Below are 18,810 nucleotides of genomic sequence, written 5' to 3'. Positions count from 1 at the left end.
AACACTCTCTCTACCCATTTGTGCATAGAGGGGCCTTCCTGGCTTCTTACCAGATGCTGTGGGTGGTGGTCCCCTCTGCAGATTCCGTGGAGCCAAAAAATGGGTTAGGGCTTGGAGATACTACAACATCTGCGACAGCTTTCTATCATGGCTAGAACATGGTCTTCGCTCTTGGCTGCCAGTTCTCGGATATTATTAAGGAAGAGCTAGAATTCATGTCCGAGGCCTTTTTTTATCGGTGCAAGCCAACTCTCGACGTAGATTACCTTGAAAGCGGGGATCTCGCCTTGGTGCAAACTTTCCTCTTGATGGCTCACTACCTTCAAGGCTCGCGGAAACCAAATCGCCACTGGTATGTAATTGGAACGGCATTCATATTGGCTCAGGCAATTGGGTTACATTCTCCTGTGGGGGGATGGGGGGAGCGTCGATCTTTTGCACAGGTCCAGATTCGGAGGAGGGCCTGGCATGGTTGCGCAATGTTGGAATTGCAAGAGACTTGATCGCCTCTGAATGCACCCTCTCTCTTTCTAACTGTTCATAGGGAAATAAGCACTATCCTTGGTCGTCCAATCATGATATCCAAGAGCATGACAGTTCCTCTACTTGAGGCTGTTAATGACTGCTACTTGACTGGAGACCCGAATTGCAAACTGGCCAGCGTCTGGTTCTATAACTTTTTCTGTGAGCAGAGAAATTATCTTCCACAAAAATGACCTGCTAACGATCGCAGATGTGTTCACCGCAGGGCCAATCGTTCTTCTTGCACAAATCCATCCCCCAATATTGGAATTTATGGAACACGAAGTTCTGGAAAAAACTTGGACTCGGTGCCAAGCGACTTTGAAATACCTGGAGTGTTACAGCACCGTGGCAGAACGATGTGCTCACGGTCTCAACGCGATGAGATCGATATATCCCACGCATCCCCTAATGGGAGAGATGTCACTTTTGAGTCTACCGAACATGACCAAGCGAGCATTTTAGATGGTTCAGCCGAATCCACGGGAGACTCAAAAAGCCGGACAGGGAGCCGCGGGCCAGGACGATACAGGAGAGCATCTGGTCCTCTCCAACCGGGCGAAACCATGCCAGTGGAAGGAGCTTTGTTGGTCACATTCTTGCCATCGTGGATGCCCAGACCGATATTGAACTGAATTTTCTGGTCAAATAATCTGGTGAAAAGCTCATTGGCGTCCGCGCAAGAACCCCTGTGCTCGTCGGGGATCTGCGGTGCACCGGACGAGTGCGTGTGGCATGCATCGCCTGCCAATACAACCCGGTCGTTGGCCAAGTAATTTTCGGCAACCCGCTGATTGATACTGCCGGACCTGTTGGTTGCGAACAAGAGGGAGGAATCAAGGAATTTCTCTTACCTGTACAAGGTCCACCAGTCGACGGGCTCAAACTCCAGCGTGAACGGCTTCAGCACCTTTATATATATCCCGGATACTCGACTCATGGATCACAAATTTCCAACCTGAAGAAACTGTAGCCACCTACCTGCCATACCAGCAGTGGACAATATAGTGCTTCAAAATCCAACTATAGACTTGTATCAGGGGCTGTATCGCTTTGTATCGGAAGGTGTAGAGGCGTGTTAAGGGACGGGATTAGGGCGTAGTAGTTGTGTATCGGGATGTAATACAGTAAGTTGATAATTTTGATATGCATTTGTGTAATATATATAGTAGATGGGGTGGGACAATGATACTTATGTGGAGTATTTCTGTTTGGATCCATACATATGATTTCTTCTAGGCAAATAATCTTAGCTACATGACACTACTCTATGTTTTCAAATAACATTGCTAATGAAGAGGATAGAAAAAAACAGATCAAGCCATCAACAATAGCATTCAAAACTCTTGAACAAATCCAGGGAACAACCAACCAACTATATCATGATACAACACCACAGCCATCAAACGACCATCTCCCCCGCCATCACCGGCACAGCACACCCCCTCAACTCCACCATGTCCACCTTCTTCTTATCCCCATCCCCATCCACCCCCACCGCCACCGCCACAGCAACACTGATATCCGACCTCCTCCCCATCTCCACCCCCTGCACAACATCAAACTCGGACACCGTCCCGGCCTCCCCATCCCTCAGAGCCAAATACGCCGCCAACCCACTCGCCGCACTACCCGTCGCCGGATCCTCAAAGTTCCTCAGGAACATCCGCGACCGAATGACCGTCTTCCCCGTGGCCTCGTCATGCACGCCCGGCACATAGAAGTAGAGAACAATGAGACCGCTCCCCTCCCAGCCCACATCCAGATACCCTCCCTCCGCCACAGACGTACAGGGAACCACCTCGCCGCCCAGCGGGCCCTCCACCGCCGCCAGCGCCTCCAGACTCGGCAACTCCACCAACACCTGGCTCATCCCCTTCACGATGGAGAACACCGGGAAGCTGACGCCCTCCTGCTCCGGGGAGGTCAGGAACGGGACCAGCGAGGGATGAAGTCTCAGCACCTCTGCGCGCGAGAACCGCGACGAGTGGACGTGCACGTTGTGTGCGATTTTCGCGGCGACGATACCGATAACACCATCATCACCAGGACCACCAGCAGCAGCAGCAGAAGACGACACCCGGGAAATAGCGAACGGCCCAGCCTTCGTGACCAGAGTCTTGACGTTCGTCCTGTCGTGCTCGTGCGACGAGTGTTGCAGGAACCACGAGGCCGCGCCGATGGTCGGATGTCCCGCAAAGGGCAGTTCCTCGGTGGTGGTGAAGATGTCGATTTTCCGTTCGGGGGACGAGGGGCTGGAGGGGGGGTGGATGAAGATGGTTTCGGAGAGGTTGAATTCCGCGGCGATTCGTTGTTTTTGGGCTTGGGTGAGGGGGACGGTGGCAGCAGAAGAAGAAGAAGAAGAAGAAGAAGAAGAAGAAGAAGAAGAGGAGGAGGAGGGGTCGGGGAGGAAGACCACGCCTAGAGGGTTGCCTGTGTAAGGCTTCGTGGTGAAGACATCGAGGGTTGCGAAGCGGACGGTTTGGGGTTTGGACATGGTTGGTTGGTAGTAGTAGTTAGTTGCTTTCGAGAATAAGGACCGATGAGGTATGAGAAGGGAGATGAGGGTTGAGTTTTTTTTTTTTTTTTTTTTTTTTATGTATGGTGATGCGTGAGTCATGGGTTCGAGGGGTCATTCCATTGATGTATTTGACTCGCGGTGGTACCGACTGTCTGGGCGCCTGTCGGCACCATCCGCTGTCGTGGTGGTTCTCCACCGTCCTGCGCCCTATGGGGTACACCGCATATCCACCTGGGCATTCATCTCGGCTAGAGGTTGAATCCTCAGGGCGCTTCTCGCACCTGCGATATCTACTAGATACCTACGGAGTACTCCAAGCTACTTCAGGTGTTGATTCCACCGGAGGTAGCGTTGGATTTGAACCCGCCATATGAGCTGGTAGGGAGAGAGTCCCTGTGCGGGAATCGAACTCGCGACCATGCGACCATGAAGATTACGTGGTGAGCTCTATCTACCTACCCTTACCACTCGGCCACCAAGAGCCCCCGGGTCTATTGACAACCCAACAGTGGAAGGGGGCGCGCGGCAAGACGAATCCCTACTTACTATGCAGTAAGTAAGTAACTATACCACGACCTCATCGCAATCCTTAACTTCCCAACGAAGAAATAACCAGGTAGGGGATTAAACAAACACAGTATAGAAGAAAAAAATTCCTGTAAATAAATCCTTCCAGAGCAACTACACATCAAATCTCGCATGCTAGTCATGTGGCTTCAAAAAAGAAAAAAAATAAAAATAAAGAAAAAAATATCCCCAGCGCCAGGAATCGAACCTGGACCAGCCGCGCCGAGTACTCCTAAGAATATAGAATCATGAAGGTCAGGGCGGCCATGCTCCCAACTACACCACGCCGGGCTTCTTGTTAGCAGAGGTAGCTGGCAGACCTCCTACGAGGGGACCAAAAAGAGCAAAAATGAGATCATTATGACAAGAGTGGGACTCGAACCCACGCCTCTTTCGAGACTGCAATACATTCACTTTTGTAGTGAACAAGGTCATGTGACTCTTGAGTGCAGCTCCTTAACCGCTCGGACATCTTGCCTGGTTACTGTGGGTCCTGCTGCTTTAGGGATATGTAGGGACTGTGGGATGCGGCTGTTTTGGGATTTGTATTGGATGGATGGGGCTTTGCGTTTCATGATGCTGATGAGATGAGATTATGGCTGGTTTACCAGGGACTTTGTCTTTTATTCAACTTTATGTTGTTATGATGGTCAATGCTGACTGGCTTCTTCACCTTCCTACGTGGGTTTCATGATTGGAAATATTAATCCAAGATCTAGTATAGGTAGGTAGGTAGGTAGGTAGGTAGGTAGGTATGTAGGTATGTATGTAACCGAAAAATAAACCCCGAAATAAAGAAATAAAGAAAGGAATTATGTCCAGACCAATGCCACAGACCCATCCGTCCATTTCGCAGTCCAACACCCACGCTTACCACCGTCTGCCGTACACACTATCCTCCGATCGAGGGGCGCGTGGCTTTCCCTGCGGATGGGATCGATCACGCGACTCGCCTTTAGACGGGGAGGCCGGGCGGGGGCTATCGGTGCCGGAGGTCAGTAGCTTGGTGGTCTGGGTGAGATCCAGATCGCGTTCGCCGGTGTATCGTGATTCGGCGTCTTTACCGAACAGAGCCATCATGTCCTTCATGGTGAGTTTGCCGACGGCAGTCTTGCCCTCGATGGTCATGTTGGCTAGTTCTCGCTTGCGGTCCTGCAGGTCGATAATACGCTCCTCCACGGTGCCTTTGATGATCATCTTGTAGATCTTGACGTCGACGGTCTGGTTCAGGCGGTGGACTCGGTCGATGGCTTGTTCTTCGACGAACTGGAGTGTTGTTGTCAGCATGGTTCTTCTGTGATGGGAGGGGGAGGGGGGGGCTTACAGGGTTCCAGAATGGCTCGAGGATGACCACACGACTGGCGGCGGTAAGGTTAAGACCCAGTGCACCGGCACGTAGACTGCAAAGAAGGACCCTTGTGCCGCTGTTGTTTCGGAGCTTGTTGAGACTGGCTTCTCTGAGGTCGTTCCGCATGCTTCCGTCGTACCGTGCGAATCCGATACCAGCGCGTTTCAGGAAGGGTTCGATCTTGTCAAGCATTGAGGTGAAGACGGAGAAGACGATGAACTTGTAATCAGCGGATTCGCGTCGGAGGACCTTCATTAGGTGTCGGATCTTCGTTGATGGGAGCACCGCGTCCTCGCCCTCGCCGGGGTTCAAGTAGATGTCCTCATCCTCGGAGTCCGTGTCGAACGTCTGCTTCTTGATACTGGTTGGCTTGCGGGATGGCGACTCCGGACCTTCGTCATCAGTGTCGGAATCGTCCTCGTTGAGCCATTCGCCACCTCCCTCTGCATCCTCGTCATCGCTGCCTCCGGCCCTTCCAAGATTGGACGCCCCACGCTGGTCTTCTGGGACGAGCCACTCGCCATCCTCATCTTCATCGTCGTCGCTATCATCGATAACTCTTCGGTTCCGTCGGGATCGAGCAATCTGCGCCTCGCTTCGGCGGGCTGAGGGCGATTCCGTGAGGTCAATATACAACTTCTCGTCCTTCTTATTCTGTTTCTTCTTGCGTTCGGTATTCGTCAAGTCGGTGTTCAGAGCCTCCTCGCATTCCTTGCACCTACTGCTGCCACCGGTTGCCTCTTCTTTGCCGAGTTCCATTTGACAGATGTCGCACTTCTTCGTCACAACACTCAGGGCTCCGAAAAGGTCTGCCATGCTGTCCAGCTCATCGTTCTTGGCAGACGATTGACTGGAGGCTCCGTTCTGCAAGAGAACGTCTTTGTCCTTGGCGAGATCGCTCTTGACCAGATCCGGGTGGTTGCAAGATTGCCGAAGACGCAAGAGCAAGACCAACGCTCCAGCGTAGTCGACCTTCTCACCACCCATCATCTTCTCGAGACTGTTCTCTGTCCGTTGTTCTAGGCGTTGGTAGAAGTTCATTTCTCCCGGCATGAACTCCGCCTCTACCTTGATGACTTCTCGCTTCACGATGTGGAAGCCGTTGGACTTCTTCTTCTTCCCGTCTTCACCGGGCTTGGTGTCGGCATTTTCCCTCAGGACATCCTTAGTTCTCCGCTTCATGAAGATCTTGAGATAAACCTGCAGGCGCTCAATGGCAAGACCCCCGCGGCCGTTGGCCAGAGGCTTCATGATTTGCTCCCTCCAGGCTGCCAGGTCGTTGAACGGCTTGATCCGGAGGAATTTGATCAGACTCTGTAGTTCGTCCAGGTTGTTTTGCATTGGCGTTCCAGAAAGACACCACCGGTACTCGGCATCCAGAGCGCATGCAGACTGGGTTGCCTTTGCGTTCCGATTCTTGATGGTGTGCGCTTCATCCAGGATAATCCGGTACCAGTAGACGGAGAAAAGTCCAGACTTCTTCTTGTTCTTATCCATAGCTCCGTGCTCCGAAGTCAATGTACCATACGTGGTAATGACCACATCGTAGTCCTCCAGATTGTCCGTCGCTTTCGCTCGCGCATTGCCGTGGTAGACGAGCACGCGCATCCTGTGAGAGGTTTCGACCTTGGTCATGATCTCCGACTCCCACTGCTTGATGAGAGCCAGGGGAGCAACAACTAGAGTCGAGCTGCTCAGACCGGGTGGGAGTTTGCGGTCATCTTCTTCATCCTCGTCTTCGTCTTCATCGCTGTTCTCCTCCTCATCGTCAGACTTGGGTCGTCTGAGACCGCTTGCGGGCTTCTGGTTGGAGAGCAACAGAGCAATGGCCTGAACAGTCTTTCCGAGACCCATGTCGTCTGCTAGGATTCCACCCTTCGGAAGTACTCCCTTCGTCCTCCTCCGGCCGGTCTCTTTGTCGCACATCCAGTTAACACCTTCCCGTTGGTGAGGCAGCAGTTTGACCTTCAAGCCTTCTACTGTACCGTCATCTTCCTCCTCCTCCTCTTCCTCCTCTTCGTCATCTTCATTTTCGGACTCGGCTTCGCTACCATCCTCCTTCTTGGTAACCTCTTCAGCATCTGGCTTCTTGACGGTTTCTTTGATAGGAGAGTTTAACTCTTCCTCATCGCTTTCATCCGCAACATCGGACTCCTTCACGGTCACACCACCCAGCTGCGCCGCTAGATCGTCGATGTCAGCATCCGCCTTTTTGTCTTCGTCCTTCTGCTTCTTTTCCTTGTTATTCTTCTTGTTCTTTTTGCTCTTCTTCTTGCCCTTAGATTTGGGCTTCTTTTCATCTTCATCTTCGAATGCTCCTTCCAGGAGAGCCTTGATGTTCTCATTCGCCTTGGCCGTATCGACATAACCGTTCACATCCATGGAGCCGAATCCCGTATTACGAGATGATGCGCTTGGGGTAAACCCGCCCGAGCCCGTCAGATCGACAAAGTTCCTCAAGTTCTTTGACGCATTGTTCATCTTGATGGCGGAGGGCTTCGAGGTGTAGAATGTCTTAGGAGCCCGAGGCGTATTGAACGTGAAATTCTCAGGACGGCGGATTTCCACCACATCATCGTTGACGGGACGCGCGTGACGGTTGTTGTTGTAGGCGGAGGGTCTCACAGGCTTGAACGGGTCGAATGCCTCCCGTCGCGGGGTCGACACGCCAGCGGGGCCTGGAGTTGTAGGGGGCCGGTATTGCGAGGCAATATGATGATGTGCAGGGTTTGGGGGCCGGGGTTGCGCCCGATGATGTTCCAGTCGCGGCTGGTTTGGCTTCGGAACGTTGAAGGGGTTGCTCGAGTGGTAGCTCTGATGGTGCACTGGGCGAATAGGTGACGGCTTTCCGAACTCGGGCTGGTGTGAGATGGGTCGACGGTGGTGGTCGGCGGGCTTGCGAGGGGTGAAAGGATCTATCGGGGCATCGCTTTCTTTGGCCATGGTGGATTATCTGTGCTTGCTGATGAAGCTTCGTCTAAGGCTAGGTGATGGTGGTTCTATCGACTGTACCCCGCGAAGCAGTGAGGGGTATCTGGTGGCTCAGGAGGGGTATGTTCTTGAGTCGAGTGTCTAGTATGGGTGAGTCTGTCGATTCTTTGGCGTCGCCAACGAGGCTGAAGTGGGAATGTTTTTTTTTTCTATTCTGTGGGCAGGCCAGACATTAGCATGGTACGGCCCGTCTCCGATCCGAAGAGGCACTCACGTCCGGTCATAGCATGGCAAAGTAGGCTAGAGCTGTCAGAATCTGGAGTAGTTAGTGGGAGGGGTGGGAGGGAGGGGCTGCGGACGTGAAGTCGGGACTACTACTAGTAGTTTGTGCCGCCATTCCGCATTTTATCGATAGTGCTATCGCTCCGTTTGTTTGGCCCGTTTGCCCGGGCAACCACCACACAGTCAGCACTGCTCTGTATTCAACAAAGCATAGGGTCATGATGTAAAATAATATATTTCACAGATAAAGTACACTGGTACTACTATAGCCATCAGTCCTTCTCAACCTGTTACCTGTGTGATATCAACCATCGAACTACTGCCTCAGGTGCCAATATCCACTATGAGCGAACACTCAAACGGACAGAGCACGGGTTTATCGCTATATGTATATACAACCTGCGCTGCATATAAGACCTGGATATTATCTTGGGCGCCATGCCTTTCTCCGACGATTGAAGATGATTGCCATTTCCTCGCGTGGCAAAAGATGGCCACACCAACCCATTAGCCTCGGATACCGAATCCGAATAACCTCAAGTCATGGGCTTTTTCATTACCATGTCGACCCATGGTTCTGCGACTACGCAATCTGTAACAAGAACCCCGAGCCTGTCTCCTTACCCTGACGAAAACCGTCGAATCCACATCAACTCGCGTTTACCAACCGTACGCCAACCCCGTGCGCTACACTCCCAAACCCTATCGTGGGAACATGGAGGAGTTTGTCTGAAAAGTCATGTCTATCCTTACCCTCCTGGAAGAGCTCAAAGAGCGTTCCACCTGGAGTAAAAGGCTTAATAAGTTCTATGCCGGACGAAGCCTGGTTGGCTGTTACGATTATTCCGCTCGTCAATCTCGAGTATCTGGAATTCGGCGGCGAAGGAAATGAAGCTATAAGAGCCCTGTCGCCAAGTGGGGTCTCAGGGCTGTGGACAAGTCTCGCATACCTATATGGGAGGCTATCACGGATATAACCTAAGAAGCAATTGGATTGGTGGAGAACAAGGGCTGGGGAAAGATGAGAAAAAATGATGAGGGTCCGTCAGGATGCCTTTGTTGTGTATTCGACCACTGTTCTTGCCTCTTCCTGGATTCCTAGACAACTTCAACAGTTGTTCTAGTCATTTTCGTCAACCAGAGTAGACCGATCGTCAAATCAGTTTACAGGAACGAGCTCAGTTAGTTTGATGTGCATCAAGGCTTGGATTATTTAATACTGAATACTGGACCTTCGAGTTCCATCATGCATCATGTCATTGGTTATACATAACAATATTATCACCCATACAAACCACTCTTAAGACAGTCTACAGATGGAATTCCAGGATCATAAATTACTCTGCAAGCATAAGATACGGCCCATCAAAGAGAATATAACATTGCCAGATATCCGGCGTACCCTGTATATCCTTTACTATAATATCCCCTGATTATATCCGTCAAACCTCCCCAATAACCCCCTTCAACAGCTCAGGAACAACCGTCCCCGCATCCCCTGAAAGAACCAATCCCCCGGCTGCAACCCCGACGAACCCACATCATTCCGATCCATATTAACCACCGCAACGCGAGCACCTCTCGCGCGCGCCTTATCCACATACCCGGCGGCCGGGTACACCCTCGAACTCGTCCCAATAACCAAGATCAGGTCCACAAACGCGGTATTCATCCATTTATCCACCTGGTTGAGCGTATTCGACGGCAAGGTCTCCCCGAACCAGACGACCCCGGGGCGCAAGAGCCCCTCTTTACATTTCGGGCAATGGGGAAGCACGTCCGTGCTTAGCGCGGGGAGCGGAACGCTTTCATCGGAGATATCTGCTTCGGCGTTCTCGCCGCGCTTCAGCGCGTTGGAGAGGGATCGAGAGGCTTCTTCGCCGGTTTTGTCGTCTGCGGATGGGTTTAGCTCTGGGGTGTTGTTGGGGATGGCGAGAGCGGGGACAATGGGGTCGGCGAAGTCGTTGTCGCGCGAGTAGTTGCAGTAGAAGGAGGTGCATTTTACTGTGAAGAGGGAGCCGTGGAGGTGATGAAGTTGCTTTGAGGGGTGGTTTGCTCGGGGTGAAAGGCCTGGATGTGGGGTGGTTGGTGAGTAGGTGGCTACGTTTTTTGATGAAGGTAGAGGTCGGGCAGGAACAAACCATCTACGTTCTGAGTCAATGTGATGAAGTCCGTGTTCCTTCTAGCTAGCTCAGCTAGGGCATAGTGTGCGCGATTCGGCTGTGCCTTGAGGGCCATATGCCTTCGATAGCTGTAGAACTGCCATACCAGGTCTGGGTTGGCGTCGAAGGCTTCGGGTGTCGCGAGATCGGTGGCTTCGTAGGATCGCCAGAGACCCCCGGCTCCTCGGAACGTCGGGAGGCCAGACGAGGCGGAGATACCGGCTCCTAAAAGGGCGATGATCCGCTTACAGCCCTTCAGGTATTCGGTGAACGACCTGAGGTCTGCTGCGGGGATGGCGGAAGAGGCCATGGTGGAGCAGTGGGTGATCTTGCGGGGTGTTGCAGACCATGTACCGGGGGTGAAGGCCTGTCCGTATGCTTTCAGCGGGCGTTTTGAGGGTTATATGTGGGAGGTAGTATGTCCACTCCACAGAGGGAGAGTCTGTGCATTGGGCCAGTCATTGGAGAAGTTGTAGGCATGTTGATGAGCGATTGACGGTCCGCGGAGTCGAGAACACGCTAATGTATCGATGACGTGGGGTTGGCTGCCGATCGGCTCTACGACTTAAACATCGAGGAAAGTATGAGTATATAGAGCCTCGCTTATACTTGTGTAGTTGCGATACAGGATGGGAATAGTCATTTCAGCTCCGTGCATTGAATAAAAGTGGGATGGATCATTTCTCCAGGGTGGTGACTGCAGCCTGTAATGACACTGCGTCGCAGCTGCGGCAATATTAATACCCCGCATGGTTACAGTCGGGCAGGGCAGCCTTGTATCGTACAATAGCTGATCATTGCAATAACACACACAACTCTTGATTAAATGACTTGCCCAGAGTCATAATCTTATGGCAGTCTTATACGCTAAACTGTCGAATGAAAAAAGAATGAAACCAATGACAACACATGCACCTCTTGCCAGACATCAGTGTTGCTTCTCTCGTGGAAGCTCGACACCGATGGCTTTCACCGCATGTGTACTGTTCTCCTCGTTCTTCCCCGCAACAAATGATTTGATGTAGCCGGGGACTTCAGCGACCTTATTCCCAGGACTAGGGATTGGCTCGCCAAACGTCTCCCAGACAGGAACAACTCCAGTCCAAACACTGTTGGCCACTTCCTCATTGCCGGTATCTTTCTTCTCATCCGAAACACCCCCGTCTCGAATTTTGCCACTACCGCTGACGATCCTGACCTTGAGAATGACGGTGGACGACATCTCCGCACGATCTGGCGGGACACGCGTGTGCGCCCAGCGGTCGGAGAGCACCGAGTTTGTGACAAGCTCCATCGCATAGAGCTTCTCGGCCTCGTCAGTGACCAACTTGGCATAGCCCTGGAGAATCGCAGAGCGATAGTTATAGCTGTGGGAGTTCGGGGTCAGGGACAGGATCAGACCGTCCACTTTGCTCGCAGCCACGCAAACAGGCAGCCCTTCTTCAGAGTCCCGGGCAAGATTCATGATCCGAGAACTAACGTAGCCATGAAGATAGCAATCGAGGGGCTCGTCAATGCTTGCTGATGGGTAGTCGAACGAGCCCATCTGGCCGATCATGGGCAGGATGGCAGGGAATGGCTCAGACGGGCCAGGGTTGAAGGATACATGAAGGACCTGAGAGGTGTTGATGATGGAATGGATGGCACCCAGGTCATAGGTTGCTGTCGGAGCGTTTAGTAGAGATTCTATAGCCTTTCGCCAGGACCTGGAAGATACCTCTGTGCTTGTAACGGTTAACCGTGTTAGATGGTCGCTTTGGGTATGTCAAAGTCCTCCCCATTTTTGCTGCAGGCTGCAATTAAATCCTCTGTGAATCTGTTTCTAGACCTCGATGGTTTATTACCTATCCAAAAGGAATGGAGAAGTTGATAATGTTAGTAGAAAGCATTGTACTTCATGGGTACGGCTGTTTATATGTCTCCGAGAAGTGACCTATGAGTCACCAGATCGTGATAATGAGGAACAACTTTCTTCAGTGAGAGAGATGATCCGGCCCTTGGATTGTACACCCATGGCGCAACTGTCTCGAGGCCATGTCGCGATTGTGATAAGGATGGCCCGTCGTGGCCGATCCAGGCAATTGCATGCGAATGCCATCGCAAATAGCCGCGCACCGATTGGTCGCCCGCGCCGACCGGGCGCCGAGGCAGGCCGCCTGAGGCAGCCAAGGCCCAGGGTCTCCGGCGGGCTCAGCAGATCACCGCCGACCGTTGAACCAGACGTGACCCGAACAGGATTCCTACTCCAGATTCAATGGTGCTTGCTTGATTAAGCATGTCGACGTGCAAAGCTGCCATCCGCCAATGGCCTCGTTACCTCCCTCGCCAAGCGCCTCGCATCCCTTTCCCTCGTTCTAGCCGCCCGTTGCTCCAACGTCCTGTTCTGTGCCGGTCATACGCTTCCATCTCCGCCGCGGAGCTCAAATTCGGCCAACCGCTACACGAGACCCATCCTCACATCCTGAATCCTGGCGAACGTGCGTGCCGCATCCCGATGCCCCCGGAAGATTGGCGCAACACGTTAGAGACCGTGCTAACGAAACCCAAGTGACTCCTGGGATCACGGCCCTCGAGTATGCCCAGCGCCGCTCACGACTCGCGAACAAACTGCCCAAATATGCCGTCGCCGTTCTAGCTGCCGCGGAGGTAACCTATCGTGCATCGGGCATCTTCCACGAATACCGCCAGGACTCGAATTTCTTTTACCTTACAGGTGGGTAGTTATTGGTGATCGTGGTTGAACAATCGGACGAGTCGCTTACGGTCGTGTTTGGACAGGTTTCAACGAACCCAATGCGTTGGCCATCGTCGGTGAGCTTGTGTCATGGAAAGATGTCTGAAGGGGTCGCGATACTCATTCATAGCAGCAAACGACGGGTCGGGGAACAATCATCTCTTCCATCTTTACGTTCGGGAGAAGGATGCCAAGGCCGAACTCTGGGATGGAGCTCGGTCAGGTACCCGTGCAGCCATTGATGTTTTCAATGCAGACGAAGTGAGACACTTCCCGCAAACATGTTGAGCTGTGTTAACGTCGTGGGTGTAGTCGGGTGATATTGAAAGCATCAGCGACCTCCTCCCCAAGATCCTTTCGGAGGCTAAGGAGATCTATACGGACATTCCGGCCTTCAACCCGGGTAGATCGTCCCTGCATCGATACATATACGGCCCTACGGGTGCTTCCGACAAGCTCAAGAAGGTGGTTGACTACCGCAAGGTGAAGTCGCTGCGCCCCATTCTCAACGAGATGAGAGCCTTCAAGAGTGAGGATGAAGTCGTGCAGTTGCGTCGGGTTGGACAGGCTTCCGGGAGAGCGTTCACCGAGTCCATGAGGCAGACGTTCACCCGAGAGAAGGACCTGACCTCTTTCTTGGAGTATAACTTTAAGCGCAATGGCTGTGACGGTAGTGCGTTTGTTCCAGTCGTCGCGGGTGGTTCCGTAAGTAATTTCGCTCATACTATGAATACCGGGGTGCTGATGGTTCTAGAATGCATTGAGTATCCACTACACAAGGAACGATGATGTCTTGAGGTATGTATCCCTCGAGTCATTGGCAGCAATTATCTAATATACAATACAGGGACGGAGATATGGTTCTAGTTGATGGAGGTGGAGTACGTTTTCTCCTCTTTTGACATTGTGTACGGAGACTAATTGATACATAGGAGGCGGGCACTTACATCTCCGACATTACCAGAACGTGGCCAGTGAACGGCAAATTCTCCGACCCCCAGCGTGACCTTTACAACGCAGTGCTGAACGTGCATCGCAACTGCGTCTCCCTCTGCCGGGAAGACGCCGGGCTGAGTCTGGACCGCCTGCATACCATTGCCGAGAACGGTCTGCGAGACCAATTGAGCCAACTTGGATTTGATCTCTCCGGAGACGTGAGTTGACCTATCATCACATAAAATGCCTGGAAATTGACCGTAGATAGGCCATGGGAACCCTGTTCCCCCACCACCTGGGTCATTATGTTGGACTTGACGTCCACGATTGCCCCGGGTATTCCCGCGGTTATAACCTTAAAGCAGGTCAATGCGTTACTGTGGAACCGTATGTCCAGCTTGCTTGCATGACTCGCTCGATAATAATGCTAACCATCGCACCAGAGGTATCTACGTCCCCGACAGTGACCGGTGGCCGGAGAAATTCCGAGGCATCGGAATCCGCATTGAGGACAGCGTCTGCGTTGGGGATGAGAACCCAATTGTCCTGACCATGGAGGCGGTGAAAGAGGTAAGCCTGAATACTTCGAATACTTCATGTTTCCCCTCCCCGGTTCAACCTCGACGTGTTTTCAGGAATTGCTGCTAATGCTGTGAATTATAGGTCGACGATATCGAGGCCCTTCGAGACTAGGTGGGGTGTCGGAGACGGCTGGAAGATGTAGAGATACCCTTGCATTATGATTGTACAATAGGAATCAGATCTTGAATATGGATAGACAGAATAGCAGGTGATTACGAGTGGTTTAAGGAGAGAGTAAACAGTGAAGTAAACAGGCCATTCGAGTTTGGTGGTTCGTGTCCCTGGTGGTCGACGTCACCATGTTAGCGGCGGGATTTCATGTATTGAAAACACGCGTTAAGGGGGGTATATGTGCAGGATGATATTGAATAGACGTGAACAATAGGAACAAAACCAATAGGGACCCATAAAGAACCACTTTATTCCAGAGGGAATACTAGCACAGTTGTACTCCGTGCCAGCCCCGCCATTCAGTCCCGTGAATACTCGCGAGCGCGCCTTGGAGGGCCGTAAGAATGTCTAGTTTACTTACTATGTATGCGCGCGCCGGGCGGTGGTTGTCCGGCGCACATCCCGGAGGCCAAAACAAACCCGCCCGGGCTCCACCGACCTTCCCTGACACGCTTAGTCGGCTTTGCTCTTCTTTCCATCATCACCACTCACCACTCACCCACTCCCTGTTTCTCCTCCCCTTGACGTCCCCCCCCCCCCTCCTAGGGTCTTCTCTCACGGTCTGGCAGCACCAGGTCCCCTCCTACCCTCCTCCCAGGGCAGGTGTTTCTCATCTTACCTCTTACCCTCACCGCCGCTCCCTCTTTGCTGTCCCGTCGCGTCCAACAATGGCCCTTTTCTGAGCGGCCAATCTTGCCTTCGAGACGTGTAACGCATCGCGTGCTCGCCTCCAGTGCCCCTCCTTTGCTGGGGTCCAACTCTTAGCGTCTCGTCCGTCATCCATAGTGCCTTTTATATCGTTACCACATGGCCGCTGTATTCGTACCACCTTCGCCTCGGTCTGCTCTTAATATGTCGACACGCCGACCACTCGCCAACGTGCCGAATGCTACCAATTCCCCCCATAGGTCGGGCCTCGTGCCTGCCAAACGACCCCGACCAACCAACGCCCAGATTGACATCCCTTACGGCCAGCCTCCTCCCAAGAAGCAGGTAGTCGACGCTCAGGAGGCAGACGCCCGGTCCCCGTCCCGGACCAGGTCGTCTGCGTACCAGAGCACGGACAACCGACTGTTTTCCCGACGAGCCAACAATGGTCAACCGAGTGCGTTCGAGAGGAGGCTGGTGGCTGCGCGGGATAAAGAACGTTCGACCCAGGTGAAAGGGACCAGGACTGAGAGGCCGTCGGCCGAGACTATGGATTCCATCAGGCAGTGGCAGAGGCATTACCGCAAGGCGTTTCCTCAATTCGTTTTCTACTTCGACAGCATCCCGGTTGATGCTCGTGGAAAGTGTGCCCGGCAGGTGGCTGCTTTGGGGGCTGTAAGTTTCACGTTTTTTTGTTTCGTGTTTCAAGAGTGCTATGTTATAAGGTGGCTTAGTATATGGCCCTGTGGTGGTTCATTCTGCAAACACATCGTTCCGGATGTGCATTAGTTTGCTGACTTCTATACAGCGCGAAGAAAAGTTCTTCTCTCGTCTAGTTACCCATGTCGTCACCTCTCGTCCTATCCCCCCCGAAAGTGAAACCCCCAGCGCGACGGAATTCAATGGCGAGGCGGCGACGCAGGCAAATCTGGACGGGTCGATGCAGACGGTGAATCCGTCCCTGCTCGAGAAGTCTGCCGACACGCACATTCATTTGTCCTTAAAAAACGACGGACGACGTGACCAGAAGGTGGATATCTTGCACCGGGCTCGCCAAATGGGAATGAAGATCTGGGCAATCGAGAAGCTCCAGCGCATGATTGCAACCATAAACGATGGAGAGATTGGAGGACACAACGGGCATACAACTCGAAACAACGCTGTTGTTGGTGGTCATACTCGAGCCAGGGGCGACAACGACCTTTCGCAGGTACTTCAGAACGAGCTAATGAATGGCCCGTCGGATCGCAACCCGTTGTCTGTGCTGAAGGAGCTGGTCATGTTCAAGGGGCCTTTCATTTACATCCACGATATGGACGAGAAGACACGACCTGTCATGATGCGCGAATATCCCAAGGTGGCAAGACGGCAAGATGGTATATGGCCACAATTTAGAAGTGCACCACTAGGAAAGTGTCCATTTATTGACGAGCCGCCTACGAAGAAGGAGCTGGATCGTCAGCGTGCCCGTCAGCGGGAGAGGGAAAAGAAGGTCTTCGTCAAACCTGCTCCTGTGCAGGAGGTTCCAGAGGCCAAGCTGAATGCGCCAGATGTTCCCAGGAAGACAGTCGAATGCGAAGCTGAGGAGAATGCTCTTGATTTCGACCAAGGCGAAGAGCCTCCCTTCGAAAAGGAGCCCGAAACACAGGAGATGCCGCCGACAAAACCGTTATCCCCAAAACCTTGCGAGGAAAGCTTTGTGCCTCCTCAGCTTCACCGCACCGGGCCGTTTTACCATGGCCGTGAGCCTGCCGCGTCAGGTGTCCAGCCTTCCAATATCACTTCCGCCATTCGATCCCAGATGGTGTCCTCTACTGCTGCTGCGCCAGGCGCCAAAGCTGGTTTGAGCAAGGAGGTCCATGAGTTGAAGAGAAAGGTTCTCGAGAAAGGAAACGGAGGGCTCATGGCCGCCCCGGCGCCTCCATTGTACCACGGTGCTTATGCGACCGCAAGCTCGAAAACCGAAGCTCAGGACGACCGTATTGGGAAGATGGAACCGCCGGAGAGGCTCGGCAACACAATCGAGGATACAACACAGATGGATGTCAACGGGGCTCTCAAGCGGCGAGCGAGCAACCGGAAGGAAATAGTAATCCCCCCGAAAAAGAAAGAGAAGAGGAGAGATCCCAAGCCGGGCTACTGTGAGAACTGCAGGGATAAGTTTGACGACTTTGAAGAGGTAAGTTTGACAAGGTCAGGGTCGTGAACAAGAGGCTAACTATGTCGGTAGCATGTCATGACCCGCAAGCATCGCAGATTTGCATTGAACAGGGCAAACTGGGCCGAGCTGGATTCCTTACTGTGTCAGCTTAACAGACCGCTGAAAGATGCATCCTTCCAGGTAGAGGAATCCTACGGCTTCCCTTCAGACTACGTCCCTCTAGACTACATTATCTAGGAGGAAAGGAAGAACAAGACGCGGCATATGTACGATCTATTTACCTGTCTCTCGACATTAAACTGGCCGAGGCGCAACTCGCGGGGTTTGCTGAACACTCAGCGGGGTTAATATATGAAAGAACATGAGCTCATTCTTGGTAGCAGCGCCGTGCTTGTGTCTTGTATTCGCTGTTTAGAGCGGCGTATTACCATCGGCTGACATCGCGTCTAGTCCTTCCTTTATTTCCATCCTTGCATCTTTCCCTTCCCTCTTTCTCCATCTTTTTGCAGTCTTCACTTGCGCTTCGTTCCCCCTTGTAATTGATGCACAATTGGCGTCCTTGGGTGCTGCATGTTTTCTTTCATTCGTGTTTAACCGTTGATCTGATTAACGAAGAGCATCTAACGGCCTCGCCAACAACGATTTTTGAGATCTTGGAAACCCCCCCTGATAGCAAAGAGGCAAAGAAAAAAGAACAAAAAGAATACAAAAAAAAAAAAAGATCAAACGAAGGGGATCAGGCCGGGCCAAGGCGACGGCGACGCGGAACATGGAACTCGGAGCTCGTCAGCGTTCAGTACATGCATGGCATACAGCGCATTGGGAGACCTGATTATATCTGCTACTTACTACTTGCTATTCTATCCTCCATGGTCTCGGAAACCACTACATTGGCATTGATTGATTGATTGATTGGTAACTGAGGGATGGGTGGGATTGTGGTATGTGGTTTGGTTTGTCGAATTGCACACTCACCCTCACCCTCATGCTCTTCTCATATCATATCTTTCTTCTACAGTACTTTTTGTTTTCTCTTCCTCTTTCTTCACTTTGCTTTTCTTTTATCTTTCTACCTACCTTATTTGTTTCCATTCCACAGGCGGATGTGTTTTACGGGGTTGCATACACGGGCGATATGCCTGGACCGGTGTTGATTTCTCGCTTTCGAGCTTGGCGGTTATGTTTTCCTTCTTTCCTTGTTTTTTTTTTCTACTGTGTGTTGAGTGTCCTCCCTCCCTCCCTTCC

General features: G+C 52.4%; 8 protein-coding genes and 2 non-coding genes across 10 annotated transcripts; 4 read left to right on the top strand and 6 right to left on the bottom strand.

Annotated features, from left to right (window-relative positions):
- Positions 1 to 575: 575 nt before the first annotated feature.
- On the top strand, positions 576 to 987 carry BO70DRAFT_397855 (uncharacterized protein; the record flags this gene model as incomplete). The annotated part of the gene is made up of 2 exons (XM_025546738.1): positions 576 to 684; positions 734 to 987. The coding sequence occupies 2 exons, from the start codon at positions 576 to 578 to the stop codon at positions 985 to 987; spliced, it is 363 nt and encodes a 120-aa protein (XP_025397724.1).
- Positions 988 to 1,750: 763 nt separating this feature from the next.
- BO70DRAFT_339500 (PhzF family phenazine biosynthesis protein) lies at positions 1,751 to 3,103 on the bottom strand. Its single transcript, XM_025541249.1, has one exon. The coding sequence runs from the start codon at positions 3,017 to 3,019 to the stop codon at positions 1,925 to 1,927; it is 1,095 nt and encodes a 364-aa protein (XP_025397723.1). The 5' UTR covers positions 3,020 to 3,103; the 3' UTR covers positions 1,751 to 1,924.
- Positions 3,104 to 3,797: 694 nt separating this feature from the next.
- BO70DRAFT_t204 lies at positions 3,798 to 3,901 on the bottom strand. Its single transcript has one exon. It is a non-coding gene; the product is annotated as a tRNA-Ser (tRNA).
- Positions 3,902 to 3,971: 70 nt separating this feature from the next.
- BO70DRAFT_t203 lies at positions 3,972 to 4,088 on the bottom strand. The gene has a single exon. It is a non-coding gene; the product is annotated as a tRNA-Leu (tRNA).
- Positions 4,089 to 4,368: 280 nt separating this feature from the next.
- BO70DRAFT_69780 (putative SNF2 family helicase/ATPase) lies at positions 4,369 to 8,229 on the bottom strand. The gene is made up of 3 exons (XM_025548656.1): positions 8,164 to 8,229; positions 4,935 to 8,103; positions 4,369 to 4,876 (listed from the first exon to the last, which is right to left on the bottom strand). The coding sequence occupies exons 2-3, from the start codon at positions 7,899 to 7,901 to the stop codon at positions 4,481 to 4,483; spliced, it is 3,363 nt and encodes a 1,120-aa protein (XP_025397722.1). The 5' UTR covers positions 7,902 to 8,103; positions 8,164 to 8,229; the 3' UTR covers positions 4,369 to 4,480.
- A 1,382-nt stretch (positions 8,230 to 9,611) lies between these two features.
- On the bottom strand, positions 9,612 to 10,806 carry BO70DRAFT_363520 (SIR2 family NAD-dependent protein deacylase). Its single transcript, XM_025543589.1, has 2 exons — positions 10,313 to 10,806; positions 9,612 to 10,241 (listed from the first exon to the last, which is right to left on the bottom strand). Exons 1-2 carry the CDS (start codon positions 10,641 to 10,643, stop codon positions 9,637 to 9,639), a joined length of 936 nt encoding a protein of 311 aa, XP_025397721.1. The 5' UTR covers positions 10,644 to 10,806; the 3' UTR covers positions 9,612 to 9,636.
- Positions 10,807 to 10,980: 174 nt separating this feature from the next.
- Positions 10,981 to 12,374, bottom strand: BO70DRAFT_363519 (pyridoxamine 5'-phosphate oxidase family protein). The gene is made up of 2 exons (XM_025543588.1): positions 12,051 to 12,374; positions 10,981 to 11,995 (listed from the first exon to the last, which is right to left on the bottom strand). The coding sequence occupies exons 1-2, from the start codon at positions 12,112 to 12,114 to the stop codon at positions 11,262 to 11,264; spliced, it is 798 nt and encodes a 265-aa protein (XP_025397720.1). The 5' UTR covers positions 12,115 to 12,374; the 3' UTR covers positions 10,981 to 11,261.
- A 191-nt stretch (positions 12,375 to 12,565) lies between these two features.
- Positions 12,566 to 14,804, top strand: BO70DRAFT_363517 (aminopeptidase P family protein). The gene is made up of 11 exons (XM_025543587.1): positions 12,566 to 12,810; positions 12,882 to 13,046; positions 13,112 to 13,144; positions 13,201 to 13,328; positions 13,380 to 13,772; positions 13,822 to 13,865; positions 13,915 to 13,948; positions 14,000 to 14,221; positions 14,272 to 14,390; positions 14,447 to 14,573; positions 14,667 to 14,804. The coding sequence occupies exons 1-11, from the start codon at positions 12,609 to 12,611 to the stop codon at positions 14,694 to 14,696; spliced, it is 1,497 nt and encodes a 498-aa protein (XP_025397719.1). The 5' UTR covers positions 12,566 to 12,608; the 3' UTR covers positions 14,697 to 14,804.
- A 480-nt stretch (positions 14,805 to 15,284) lies between these two features.
- Positions 15,285 to 18,297, top strand: BO70DRAFT_363516 (protein serine/threonine kinase activating protein nimO). Its single transcript, XM_025543586.1, has 3 exons — positions 15,285 to 16,079; positions 16,213 to 17,583; positions 17,635 to 18,297. The coding sequence occupies exons 1-3, from the start codon at positions 15,564 to 15,566 to the stop codon at positions 17,800 to 17,802; spliced, it is 2,055 nt and encodes a 684-aa protein (XP_025397718.1). The 5' UTR covers positions 15,285 to 15,563; the 3' UTR covers positions 17,803 to 18,297.
- BO70DRAFT_69709 (uncharacterized protein) lies at positions 17,956 to 18,647 on the top strand. The gene is made up of 2 exons (XM_025548655.1): positions 17,956 to 18,506; positions 18,584 to 18,647. Exon 1 carries the CDS (start codon positions 18,108 to 18,110, stop codon positions 18,471 to 18,473), a length of 366 nt encoding a protein of 121 aa, XP_025397717.1. The 5' UTR covers positions 17,956 to 18,107; the 3' UTR covers positions 18,474 to 18,506; positions 18,584 to 18,647.
- The last annotated feature ends 163 nt before the right edge of the window (positions 18,648 to 18,810 follow it).

The sequence above is a fragment of the Aspergillus heteromorphus genome (genome assembly GCF_003184545.1).
Source record: "Aspergillus heteromorphus CBS 117.55 chromosome Unknown BO70scaffold_19, whole genome shotgun sequence".
Taxonomy (NCBI): Eukaryota; Fungi; Ascomycota; class Eurotiomycetes; order Eurotiales; family Aspergillaceae; genus Aspergillus; species Aspergillus heteromorphus.
Note: the sequence above shows the minus strand (reverse complement) of the source record. Positions and strands in the feature narration are given on the sequence as shown.